Source organism: Zerene cesonia, unplaced genomic scaffold (assembly GCF_012273895.1).
Source record: "Zerene cesonia ecotype Mississippi unplaced genomic scaffold, Zerene_cesonia_1.1 Zces_u001, whole genome shotgun sequence".
NCBI classification, from domain to species: domain Eukaryota; kingdom Metazoa; phylum Arthropoda; class Insecta; order Lepidoptera; family Pieridae; genus Zerene; species Zerene cesonia.
The window spans coordinates 500,602-515,122 of record NW_024045131.1 but is presented as its reverse complement, the minus strand read 5'-3'; the positions used below and the strand labels follow the sequence as shown (position 1 = coordinate 515,122).

The 14,521-nt window shown below is 35.2% G+C and overlaps 1 protein-coding gene across 1 annotated transcript in view; it reads left to right on the top strand.

Annotated features, from left to right (window-relative positions):
- The first annotated feature begins 2,721 nt into the window (after nt 1-2,721).
- LOC119838062 overlaps nt 2,722-14,521 on the top strand; it is a 42,967-nt gene continuing 31,167 nt past the window's right edge. Inside the window, exons 1-4 of the mRNA XM_038363869.1 lie at nt 2,722-2,892; nt 5,528-5,653; nt 6,517-6,605; nt 7,674-7,779. Of these exons, the coding sequence (XP_038219797.1) occupies nt 5,534-5,653; nt 6,517-6,605; nt 7,674-7,779 (315 nt within the window). The 5' untranslated portion in view covers nt 2,722-2,892; nt 5,528-5,533. The remainder of the gene's footprint in view (nt 2,893-5,527; nt 5,654-6,516; nt 6,606-7,673; nt 7,780-14,521) is intronic.

Here is a 14,521-nt window from a genome sequence, read left to right as displayed (position 1 = left end):
TGAATAGGGTTTTAATATTTTTTGCTACAGAACCCTATTTGCTAGAAAGGTTCTATTTAATTTAATTTTTATTTAAATTGACATAAAAAACGGGTTTTAATCACGTTTTTTATTTGAGATTTATCATCACGTCCTCCGAAATGGTTTTATTGTCCCGTGGAAATTAATAATGCGGTCATTAAATAGATTGCTCTACTAATATTATAAAGATGATGAGTTTGAAAGAAAGAAAGAAAGAAAATACATTTATTTATATAAGGTAAAAAAATAAAAAAATATAAAAAAAATTATCTAATTTACAACACACTAAATAAACCTCATATAAACAGGAGATCCACTCAGTATATAAGAGTCTGAGCCCATTAAAGGAACTTAGACTCTCCAATGATTTTCAGTGGACACCACATTGACCCCCGACAGTGGGAGCGTACATCTAAGAATAAAAGAGTTTGTTTGTTTGAACGCACTAATCTCAGGAACTACTGGTCCGATTTGAAAAATTCTTTCAATGTTAGATAGCCCAATCATTGAGGAAGGTTATAAGCTATATATATGATCACGCGCGAAGTCGGAAGAATTTTATATTATTTAACTAGCTGCACGCTCCGGCTCCGCCCGGGTAGTCATTTATCATTATTGATATATCATGTACTATTTTTTAAGTTGGATCAAACTGTACGTGGTGTGAAGATTTGATTAAAATCGGTTGAGTAGTTAAGGAGTCCATCGCGGACAAACAATGTGACATGTAATTTATATATCTGTACTAGCTGACCCGGCAAACGCTGTTCTGCCTTACTCTTATCATTTAGGGGTATGAAATATAGATGTTGTGAATTTACATAAGAATCGGTCCAGCCGTTTCGGAGGAGTATGGTAACTAACATTGGGACACGAGAATTTTATATATAGAAGAAGAAGCAGATTAAGATAATATCTGTTTAAGTGTAGAGTGTAATTAAAATAATTGAAGTTGAGTTTGAGTTTGAGTTAGAACTCACCGATCGTAATCAGTGGACACGTCAGCCTCACAGCTGGAGCCGCTCGCGGCGATGCCTTTCGACCTGAACACTCCCTTCCACTTCCTCCCCCGCTCCTCCACGCTGGAATCCACTATGGACGCAGTGGACGAATTCGCGAACTCCCTGGAACGTTATCATCACAACAATTAGTTCTACGTTTATCACCATCATCATTATCATGCGCAGTCGGGTAAAAGATAGTGCGACGTTCGAGATAAGCGGATATTTAGATCGTGACAGAATCAGTGTTATATCATCTATCGATAAGGATAACTTATCTTCCATTATTATAGATACAGATGCGATTATCGCATCCCACTTTTTATTCGACCGACTTCAAAAAAGTAGGTTTCACTGTTTTTTGTGTTTCATAGCTCATCTACACTAATATTATAAAGAGGAAAACTTTGTTTGTTTGGTCGTAATGAATAGGCTCAAAAACTACTGGACCGATTTTAAAAATTCTTTCACCATTCGAAAGCTACATTATCCACGAGTAACATAGACTATATATGTACCACGGGCGAAGCCGGGGCGAACAGCTAGTAATTTATATGGGGTGAACCGATTTTTATGATTCTCGTTTTGTTTGAAAGCTGGTGCCTAGTTTTTTGTTAAAATTAATTATTATTATTGTTTTGATTGATATACGAGTATGCTATGTTACCGGTCAAATACCTAGGCATTGTATAAAAATTGTTTATGTTCTTAGACTATGCCTAGGTTATATGCGAAACAAATGCTCAAACGCAATGTAAAAAACAAAGAAATGTGCTATTGAACCCTTTTTAACCGACGTCTCATAAATTGAGGTGGTCTGCAAATCGACTGAATTGTTATTTTTTAATCAAGAAAGTAAACAATTGATTAAACGTAGAACGGGTGAAGCTGGGGTGGACAGCTAGTTTATATATAAGCCATTTTAATTTCGAATTCAAGATAGGAACGTAATAAGTTTAAAAAGTTCTCCAAAACAAACAAAAATATCTTATAATTAGGTTAATTATAATTTATTTAATACAATTTAAAACAATTTAAAGCGGCGTCATCTTTCATATTTAATTTTGTGACAACACATTGTAAAACATAGTTTCTAATTATGTTGATTGTGATTTGTTCAAAATCTAAACAGATACAGGAGGAAAACGTAATGTCCACACAGAGGTAATGAAACGACTTACATAAATTGGCTCGTTAAAAAACTTGAATTAAACAGGCTTCTTTCAATTAAAATTCCGTTCAAATACAGCGGTCAAACGCAAGACATTTTTGTTAATGTTAATTTTATCTACCTACATTTTTTAATACCTTCAATAATTAGGTGATTAACTTCTATGTCTAATATTCATTCAAGAATAAATTCTTTATAAATTATATTTTAGAATACATCAGTAAAAATTTAAATATTATTAATAGAAACGTTAAGTATTATCAAAAATACAAAATTTGTAGAGCTATTAGTAAAAGCGCCATCTAGTACAACCAGATTAAATTTACAAAAACTCCATGTTACACGAACAAAAATGACCTGTTTTTTAACTAGATGGCGCTGAAACAAACAAATTGTTCCCTACATATTTATACGATGGCGGTAACATTTTATCAATATTTACGATGACTTGATTCCCTCTCGTTTCAACATACGGCTTAGAGTGAGATGGAGCACACCGTGGAATCACAGAATACATTTTCCCCATTGTTTTTTGCATGCCCTGTGTTTTGGTTGTGAACATTGTGTGAAAAAAAAAACTTTTAAACACGATATGTACAAAATTGAGTGTGATATTCGTTTTTTGTCAACAAATTACTTGAAGGCTGCCTTGCGGTGATAATAATATAGTTGTGTTCTTGTGGTTTTCCTCATAAATAGGTAAGTTCTCATAATAACAAATTAAATTATTAGTGGACCCCATTATTTACGTTCATACGTAATAAAATGCATATATTTAGGCTTATAAACTCTAAACTAAACACAAATACTGAATAATTATCGTTTGAAAAACAACGATTAGCCAAGTTAAGTAGATCGATCAAACGAATACCTACAGTGGTACATTATTTCAAATAGAAGGCCTTGGCTTGTGTTTCCGACTTACACAATATAATAAGTTACTTAAACATTATGTGTAGGTGTTAAACTATATAAAATAATTATCAATTTCTAAGTTTATCTGTTCCTATGAATGTACGAAGAAATTTTATTCAAATAAGAATAAGTTATCCAGCTAGTATGATTCATAAACTAAATTTATAGTATTTATATTTAGAGAAGCTAGATCTAGTTTTTAAGGTAACGCAAGAAGTTATTTGTTGTATATAAAGATTCAAAAGGGTTCTAAAACATATATATATATATATTTATGTATCTCGGGAGATAAGAGATAAAATAAGCTTAAATGGATGTTTAAATCACAATATATTGTTATATGGTTAAGCGTCAATTACGTCAGAATAAAAACGATTTACAACCACGCGGACGAAGCCACGGGCTGCAATTATTTTAAAAAACTAAAGTGAAGTTTTCGAAAAAGATTTTATATTGGTAAGTATCTTATACTCATAAAGTAGTTGAGCGCCGCGGTTTCACCCGCGTAAGTCTGTATCCCGTAGGAATATAAACAAACACAAAATAATACTATATAAACTATTATAATCCTGCAACATGAATCCCTTTTTTATTTCAAAGCTGGTACCTTCCGCCATTCCGTATACAAAATAATTTAAAGTCCACTGTATACACTTTTATAAAGAAGTAATTAAATATACCAACGATCAAATTTACGTCCATTATCTAGTCAAAATAATTAAAATGTTATATAAAATAAAATTAATTACCTACCTAATATGCAACTGCGAACATTAACCGATTACACAAAAAAACATGCACCAAACTTGAGATTTATACAGATAATTATCAAAAACCGGTATTTTTCGATTTACAGAACCGGTTGTGTGACTTACGTTTTTTAAAACCACATGTTTAGGTTTTGCGGGGCCAAAAATCGAAACTTGGATAAAACTCTGGTATCACTGTTGCCTCCTAAACGGCTTAACGGATTTCTATTGAGTTTTCTGATGATAGATTGCAATGAAATTTGGTACGTAGACAGCTGGATAACTGGAGTAACATATAGGCAACTTTTTATCCCGATATTCCTACGGGATACGGCAGTGGCGGATTTACCAGCAGGTTGAGTAGGCTCGAGCCTAGGGCGGCAGATTTTGGGGGCGGCAAATTTAGGAAACAATTTTTTTTTTTTTTTTTTCACCTCATAGAAATCAAAAAAATTTTTTTATGACGGTTTTCAGCTGACGCCTGCAACAAATTTTGTCGATGACTTTTCTCTCTCGCTTGTCTTTGCACATTTCGGGAGTAGCGAACTTCCACTTGCATTGTAAAAGTAATGTATGAAATGACAATTGTTGAGGCAAGGGCGGCAAAAACTATTCAGCCTTTACCCTGAAAATTTGTAAAACCGCCACTGGGATACGGACTTACGCGGGTGAAACCGCGGGGCGCAGCTAGTGTTGATAATAACAGTGTGTTAATTATGAATTAGCATCTATTAGGAATTTAACGCGTCATCACTTGAATAAGTTAGTGAAATGTTGTGATACATTGACTCTATATCTTTTTGTTTATACTAGACACTCGTCCCGGCTCCGCTCGGATATCATGCTCCTGTTTTATCCCAAGTGAAGTGTGTGTGAAGTCCCGTGTCCCCTCGTGGGGTATGGGGCAGATGATGTACATCCGTTTCACTGATCGATTTTCTTTAGGGACAAGTAGGTGATCAGCCTTCTGTGTCCTGCCAGACCGAGACATTTTTTTTTTGTGCGTCCCCACCGGGAATCGAACCTAGGACCCCTCGGTTATACGCTCACACGTTAACCACTGTGCCAAGGAGGCGGTCGGTGTTTTATCCCAAGGGAGCATTTATTTGTGTTAATTCAGTTGTTTCAGCGTGATTGACGGGCAAACAAACACAAACTTTCATATTTTTAATATAAGTGTGTGTGTTTTAACGTGTTTTAAACGCGTTTTATTCTTAACTAACACTCCGCCCCGGGTACACACGTGGCTTCTTCTCGAAATAGACAATCATCTATACATATACATCCATCCATCTATACTTACAACCTTTCGCGTTTATAGTATTAGTAGGATAATATAGTAAATAACATATACCTATAGCTATACTAAGTGTTGCTTGCAGCTTCGCCCGCGTGGTCATAATATATATTCATGATACAAACTCTCATCCCCTGTTTTATCCCCTTGGGGGTAGAATTTAAAGCGCAGTGCATCGCAGAAGCACTATCCTTACACTGTTCACGGGCGCTGGTGATCCCATACCATCAGGCGAACCACCAGCTCAGTTACCCCCACGACATAAAAAAGGACCAAAAATCGTTTCATTGCGTGCGGGAAAGAAGTACAAACAAACACACTTCCGCATCTATAAAATTAGTAAGAATATAAAAATAATTTCTTATCTTTCTAGATCACAATGAAGACTAGACTTACTTCGATGACATACTTCGGATTCACGGCGATGGACCGCCGCCTGTCGAACTCCATGCTCCCGTGGCTGTTGAGGGAGATACGGGCCACTGGGACACGGGAAAAGGTAAGGAACGGGAACCGGTGAGGATTGTAACATAATCAGTTGAAAAGTTATAAGGAATATGACGTGAAATGGCATTATTGTTTTGTACTTACTACTTCCTACTAATATTATAAATGCGAAAGTTTGTAAGGATGTGTGTGCGTTTGTTGCTCTTTCACGCAAACACTACTGAACCGATTGCAATGATATTTGGTACTTAGACAGCTGGACAACTGCAATAACATAAAGGGTAATTTTTGTCCCGATATTCCTACGGGATACGGACTTACGCGGGTGAAACCGCGGGGCGCAGTTAGTGTTACATATTATGTAGAATTAAAATATAAAATTGATATTATTTTAAAAGAGCAACTACAGAGTCTCTTGCCGGCTCTTCTCTGTAGAAACTGCCTCCGAACCGGCGGTAAATGTTATAACTGTGTTATGACGATTCGAAAGTGCTTCTATAAGAAGTCTAGTTGAATGAATAAATGTAAAAAATGTAAATAAGTATTTATTACGAGTAAGTTAGTATTTTTATAAGAATATTATTCAATACTTGCATAATAAGATAAACTCATGACACTATTGTATTGTCACCGATCCGCGATAAGTGTACAGAGTTTGAATTGAATCTGGCCGTTTGCTGTGGGCCAAAATCGAGTCTAAATGAGTCTGTTACATACAAACATACAGGTGAAGCTGATAAAAACCCTTCAAAAATTAGATACGAGTCAATTGCCTGATAAGAAATGATTTTAGGGCAAAAATTATTATATAAAATTATCTAAAATTTAAGAAGCCAGTAATTAATATTATACGATAGCAAGGGCCAAGGGGCAAGGGCAAAATAAAATATACACCTAAAATTTCTTTTGTTTCAGCTCAGCATTGCGATAGAGGATGGTTGTTTGAAAGCCTATAACGAAAACTTTGAGCCAGTCATTCTGCATCGGCTGGTGGATATTTTGAGGTAAAACTCAATCACTCACTCACTCACTCCCTCACTCCCTCACTCCCTCACTCACTCACTCACTCACACACTCACACACTCACTCACTCACTCGATCACTCACTCACACACTCACACACTCAGTCTCTTTCAACATACATACAGACTAACGTTATCCCCGTCGACTAAACATGTATGTATATACGTATATATGTAAATAGCTGGAAGTTTAATTTGTCTCTGTTTTTAATTATTGTAATTACACAATCAGGAAACACATGTACACACACACACACACACAACACCTTGACCCAGTTTATTCCCGAACGAAAACTTGTCATTCAAATTCTGCATTCATTTCCTTTATTGTATTGTTACATATTAAAATATGTATGAAGTTAATAAATAATCAAAAAAACAACATTATCATTTGTTATAAAAAAACCTTAAGCGTCTTCCAAATGTCAGCACTGGCGCAAATTTAAATGGGACTACATGGAAAACTAGAGCTATAAAAAAGAATTCATCGAAATCGGTTTAACCATCACGGAGTTATGAGGCAACAAACACAATAATACAGTCGAATTGATAAACAACTTTTTTAAATTTTAATATTTATATTGTCTCACTTGCTCTTACGTAAGGAAATAATTGTTTCATCCCGGCGATCTCCAGGATAATAGGATAAACTCATGAAAATGAATATTAAATTATAGTGTACTAGCTGCGCCCCGCGGTTTCACCCGCGTAAGTCCGTATCCCGTAGGAATATCGGGATAAAAAGTTGTCTATGTGTTATTCCAGTTGTCCAGCTGTCTACGTACCAAATTTCATTGCAATCGGTTCAGTAGTTTAAGCGTGAAAGAGCAACAAACACACACACGTCCTTACAAACTTTCGCATTTATGATATTAGTAGGATATACATTCGTCTATTCCGATTCATCCCTTCCTTATCCTTTCCCCTTAAAAGCGTGCGCATCCGCAGAGACCACCTCTGCTCTGTTCACGGGCGGTGGTGATCGCTTACCATCAGGCGAACCACCAGCTCGGTTGGCGGGTCTGAAACTCACGTATATCCTGTTCCTAGGGCTAGCCAAGTGCCAGGTAGACCTGATGAGCTGTTCTACATACTTCTGAACGAGAAGGAAGGCCTCCTGCAGTGCTTCCTGTTCCGAGCCTCGACCGTCACTGAGGTTAGTTGATAATATAACATTGATTCGGTCAAGTGCGTGTTGGACTATCGACACGGAAGATTGGTCACCCATCCAATTTACGACCGTGCCAACCGTGGCTTAACCTGGATTTTTTATTCATTTATTGCTATAGCGTAAACAGAAATATATCATTTGTCAATATTTCAACTGTCTAACTATTCGGTTCGTAGTATTTTCTTGTGTTTGATTTTACGCGAGTATTATTCATTTAGAAATTAAAGACTTTAACGGATTTTAAACGCGATTTATTCATTATATTGATAACCCGACGTTTCAAACAAACGGGGAGACAGAGAGACAGATGGACAGCGAAGACTTAGCAATCGGGTTTCATTTTACCTGTGTTTACAGAACCCTAAAATATAGATAGCCTAAATCACTCAAGACTAACAGCTGTATCTGTACTGTATCTTTAAACTGTATCTGTTTGGCTTTCGTTTACGTCGCAACGGAGCGATTTTATGTTATGATTTCGTGTCTGGAGATAGCTAGGACGCTAGAGGGTAACATAGGCGCCCTTTTACAAGGGGAATTTCGTTTGATTACGAGCGAAGTCGCGGGCGGAAAGCTAGTAATGTTATATATCATGTGTTTACATCTAAGTCCGGTATAATCTAACTAATTTAACGTATGTATGTATGTATGTATGTATTTATACACTCGGAAAACATAATGTTAATTGCTCGTTTTTATAAAGCGTAATTATTTATTCTATTTAATTATTTATAATCAAAATTGTGAATATATGTCCCACTTGACGCTCGTCCCGGCTCCGCCCGGATATCAAGATTCCTGTTGTATCCCAAGGGAGCATTTAATCGGGATAAAAAGTATCCTATCACCCAGTCGCGGACGAATTCCAACAAGCACCCGTGGCCCCTTCACTTATGTGGCTCGACGGAACACAGTGGGGTTTTAGTCGGTAGGAATCCGACATAACCCACAACCTCTTCCTCGGGGGCCGTGGGTATCTATGCAAGATTTCCCCACTATAAAAAAAAAAAAAAAAAAATCCTATCACCCAAGTCAGCTCATATCCTGTCTGTATACCAAATTTCATCAAAACTAGCTCAGTAGTTTCAACGTGATTGACGGACAGACATCCAAACAAACAAACTTTCACATTTATAATATTAGTGCGATGTGATATTTGTTAGTAACAGAGAATAATGCAGCGCTTATGTATATTTAGTCATTAATATGATAAAATGAGATAGGGATATCCATCCATCACTGTCTAACCTGGATGAAGAGCATACAATGCTATCTTTAACCGGCTTCCGAAAAAGAAGGTTATCTTTCACCTAATGTTGTTAAATCGATGTTTTTGAGAGCAAGTGTTGTAACGCTACCTATCGTTCTATAGGGTCATGGGTTCGATTCCCACTGTTGAAAAATAATATAGTTTATGGGAAAATATCATCATCATCATCAGCCCATATATGTTCCCACTGCTGGGACACAGGCCTCCTATGAGGGTTCAGGCTATAATCCAGCACGCTGGCCAAGTGCGGGTTGGCAGATGTCGCATGACGTCGAACTTTTAATTCTTGGTCATGCCGGTTGTCCTCACGATGTTTTCCATCACCGTTTAAGCAGTGGTGATGTTGTCCACATGCGCAGATAAATTGAAAAATCAATTTATTTCCTGCACGCTCGCCCGGTCTCGAACCCCGACTTATCGATTTTGAAATCCGAGGTACTCACCACTGAGCCACCACTGCTATGGGAAAATATGTTAAACTTATAAAACAAACAGTATAATTGTATATGTTACTCTTCAATAAAAACTGCTGAACCGATTAAAATAAAATATAGCAAACTAGCTGCGCCCCGCGGTTTCACCCGCGTAAGTCCGTATCCCGTAGGAATATCGGGATAAAAAGTTGTCTATGTGTTATTCCAGTTGTCCAGCTGTCTACGTACCAAATTTCATTGCAATCGGTTCAGTAGTTTAAGCGTGAAAGAGCAACAAACACACACATCCTTACAAACCTTCGCATTTATAATAGAAGGATACTATATAAATTTAAATTATTATGTATAATTTTTCATTTTACATCAAACAATAACCATTATATTAATTTGAAATACTTATTTTATGCAAATTACGCGCTAGGGTTAAATCACATTATTTGACCTCTCATTATTTTTAAACCTTGAACGGTTTTAAAATTAGACGAATCGCATATCGGCGCTTTCGTTTATAGCTAGTCTATAGACAACGTTCAGAGAGTGTTTATCTGTAGAGATATTACGTCTGTGCAAAAATAGAATTAAAAAAAAACATCGAATTTTAACAAAATACCTACATTTTGCAACAAACAATTGATGTATTTTAAAATCGAATATAAATGAAGACTTGAATATCGAATGGCTGGAATTTCAAAAATGGAAGCAGAATCGGAAATGACAACTGCTAGGAGTGTTATCAGTTTAAGTGGTTAATTGCAAATTTGAAAAAAGAACAAGAACGGAATCAACGGTTGACGGAAGAAATCTGATTTGGACTTCGACATTCGAATCAAAGTACAACGAATAAATGAGATGAACGACATTCCAATTTTGAATTTAAGTATCGAAGACGTGTTTATGAAGAGAATTTCACGTGAACAGGAAGTATTTGAAATTGGAACGCGATAAAATAAAGCTAACCACAAAGTACACGATTTATACGCTATTAAGAATACTTGTATGAGGCGTATTGTACAGACAAATTCATCAACGTCCAATAAAATTAAATTGTATCACAACATTCTTGGAGTTCCTATAGCAATTGAAGGCTGAGGCAAAATTATTAAGTACTTATGTACTTTCGATTGACATGTGAAAGGTGAAATAATTAAGGTTATCTCGATGTTAAATCTAAACCCTTCAACTACATACAACTATAACAAGGAAATATATAGAGAGAGGTTCTGACATTCACGTGAGGTGATTAATACGGAATTGATGAACGAGAGATCAAGGTTTGAATCCCTTCCTGAGCTTTGCCGTAATTACGACTGTCTTAAGATTACATGCGTAACCCAAAGTCAGCGTCTGTATTCCTTTCAAGGGCAGCAACACATCGGTGACGTGTATATTTACGTACGTAAAGGTGATGAGACTGCGATCGGTGAATAAGTTGATATATGAGAGATAAGATATCATACAAACGACATGCTTCATATGAATTAAAGGAATATACGAATTTAATGAGAAGATAGAAGAAGTTTCACGCATGAGATAACACCCTTCTGACGCTCCCATTTTATGTCTAAACTTCCTGTCTTTTGGATTATTTCTCGAGACGTGATCGTTATAAGATTAGCACTAAATCATATGCTATTAACTCATTAATAAATGTTCATCGGATCCGCGCCAAACAGTGACGTACGAAACGCTAAGATGTCATTTTCATTAGTCTCTTTCCCGCTCTCGCGTTCCACGGCCGTGTACAGCACTGTGTCGCAATTTTCAAATTTCGAATTTTGGTTTGGCGCGCTTCTAATAATAATCGCGTGTGAAATGGACATAATATACTTCCACATTTTGAATATGAACGTGGAATCTTTCTCGTTCTATATTTGAATTTGAATGTTTCATAATTAGATGTGCGAGGAACACGGACGGATAGTGGTGTGTGTCGTGACGTGATGTTTTAGTGTTTTGTGTGTGTAGGTATTCTTTTTTTGAATTATGTTTGTTTCTTTTTATGATATGTCAATATTGTAAGTTTGTGGTGTGTAAAATTATGGGCGCGTTTGTGTCATAACTATTATCTGTGGTTTGTATTGTCTGCGGACTTGCTTTGTTCTATTTTTGAATGTTGTATGTACATTTAGTTTAAAATAATTTAGTCCTTGTTTTATATTTGACATTTAAATGTTTGCAAAGTCGAGTGCGTTTATGTTTACACAAAGATACAACGCGAGTTGTGGTAATTTTAACCGACTTGAAAGAGGAGGTTAACGATTCGATTATGTTCTGTTGGAACTAGGTTTATTGGTGTTATGTATTTTTATTAATTGCGTTCATTTCCGCTGCGGTATTAATAAGTGGTTAACAATTTCATGAAGATCAATTCACCGCTGTTATTAGGGTTGCCACTTTGATTTTAAGTTTATATAATATTTAAACATAATATAGAAAAAAAAATTATCTAAGTATGTACGGATATCCAAGGAAAAAATAAACTAATACACATATCTTATTGGTTGTTATTACGATGACTTAGCTTTATTGGATTTTAACAATTGAGATAAGTACTAAACATAAATTATTAATTTTTAATTAAGATTGGGCCCTGTTCTCGCCATTATATATTCCGAATTATTTAGTAATGAAAATATAATATTTGTTCTATATTATTTATCTAAAACACATACTATTCATTAAAATATAGCATGATCTGAACTAAACGTGTGACAACCCTAGCTGTAATAGACGAAATATCATTTTCTTATTTTAACCCTATAAATCTCATACCATACCTTACTACTATCTCTTGCAAAGTTCTATCTATCTTATTATTAAATTTCATCCCCATCGATCTAGCAGTTTGAACATGAATATTAATAAATATGCCTATGTAAATAGACGGACAGAATACAATACATGAATATATATTGTATTGTCTTATTTACTTTAGTCACGATTTCATTAAAGCGAAGTGGTTTTTCACATACTTATTGTTTTTTTTAATTAAAATTAATATAAATAAAACTTATTATTTTTATTTAATTAACTTCTGGTTGAAATAATTTGTTTTTCAAAAGAACTTTTAGTAAATAATGAATGATGATGTATATATTTTTATGTGTCCAATTGATTAGATCGTTTGTGATAATGTTTTTATAATGACAAATTGTGGTGTGGAGTTCTATCCGTGGCATCTTGGCTTCCAAATAGATGAACCACTTTGTCGTTTATTAAATCGTGAGCTAGAGATAGGTATCTACAGACTGATGTTAGTTATATACTCTTTGACACAAAAACTGCTGATCAGATCTGTATGGAATTTGGCATTGAGATAGATTATAGTTTAGAATTTTAGGATTGGCGACTTTAAATTGGCAAGGGATTAAGAAAGGATTGGCGAGGGGAATAAAGGAAAGGACAAGGTAGGGTAAGGAAAAGGATATGGGTCGACTCCCCCACTCACCGAACGAAACACAGTAGCACGCTACTATATCACTTCGTCTGTGCGGGTGTGGTACTTCCCCAATGCGAGCTGGCCCAATTCGTGCCGAAGCGTGCTCGACTCCCACAAAACAGGAAACTATCCAGCAGGCGAGTGAACCCGGGGGTTTCGCTGAGTAATAAACATCTTATACTTAAATTAAACATAGTTGAACCACTATTTCTAATAATAGAAGTGGTATAGCTTTAGAAATAAAAGAATTTAACGGATTTAAAATGCGATTTATTCATTATATTATTAACCCGACGTTTCGAACACTTTACTTCTTATAGTAACGCTTATGAATTGTTTATATTTTTAACCGACATCCCAAAAACGTCAAAGCGTTACTTGATTCTTATGTATTTATTGGCTTTATGTACTAGATAACTCGGGTTTATCGGGTTTATTATTTAAGCATTATACCGTGATATTGAATTTTGTTTCAATTATTCATACTTAAATATATATTATAGGCTTTATATAAACAAAGCATATAATATTATTTTATAACAATAATTTAATCGATTGAAAAGCTAAAAATATATTATTATTTTATTAACGTATATATATATATATATATATATATATATATATATATATTACTTCCCATATTAATTAATAGTCCTCTATTGTACCGGAGGTTGTCTGGAAGAAATCACTCTAAGTGACTATAATATAATATAAAACTTATTCAGATGTTAGCTTTTACCTATTTGTCTCTTTCCTTTTACTCGACTGTCAAAAAAGATAATATAATTAACTAGCTAAACGCCCCGGCTCCGCCCGGGTAGTCATTTATCGTAATTGAAATTATATAAACTATCCTATCTTTTAAGTTGGATGGAACTGCACATGATTTGCGAATTTGATTGAAATCGATTCAGTAGTTTAGGAGTCCACCGCGGTCAAGCAACGCAACACCTAATTTATATTTATTAAGATACTAGTTCCTGCTCGCGGCTTCGCACATGTTAAATTTGGAGTAGTTTAATAGATGTTATACACATAAACCTTCCTCTTGAATCGCTCTATCTATTAAAAAAAGCCCATCAAAATCCGTTGCGTAGTTTTAAAGATTTAAGCATACATACGGACAGAGAAAGCGACTTTGTTTTATACTTATGTAGTAGTTATAAGTGCTACTTACTCATCTATTAGAATTCAGTGCCAGCCAAGTCTAATACTAGTAGATAATAGAATACTACTCTAGATACTACTTTACTCCGTAGTATCACAAGTAGTAACTTACTATCTACTTGGCTAATTATGTTTAATATATCAAAGCAAAGACGCCCGGCTCCGCCCGGATATCAAGATTCCTGTTTCATCCCAGGGGAGCATTTAATCGGGATAAAACGTATCCTATCACCCAAGTCAGCTCATACCCTGTCTTTATACCAAATTTCATCAAAATTCGTTCTGTAGTTTCAGCGTGATTGACGGACAGACATCCAAACAAACAAAATATCAGTGCAGTGCGATATACCTAGTCTTGCCATAAATATTGTAATAAAGAAAAAAGAAAATTGTTAACTGCAAATAACATTTATTACT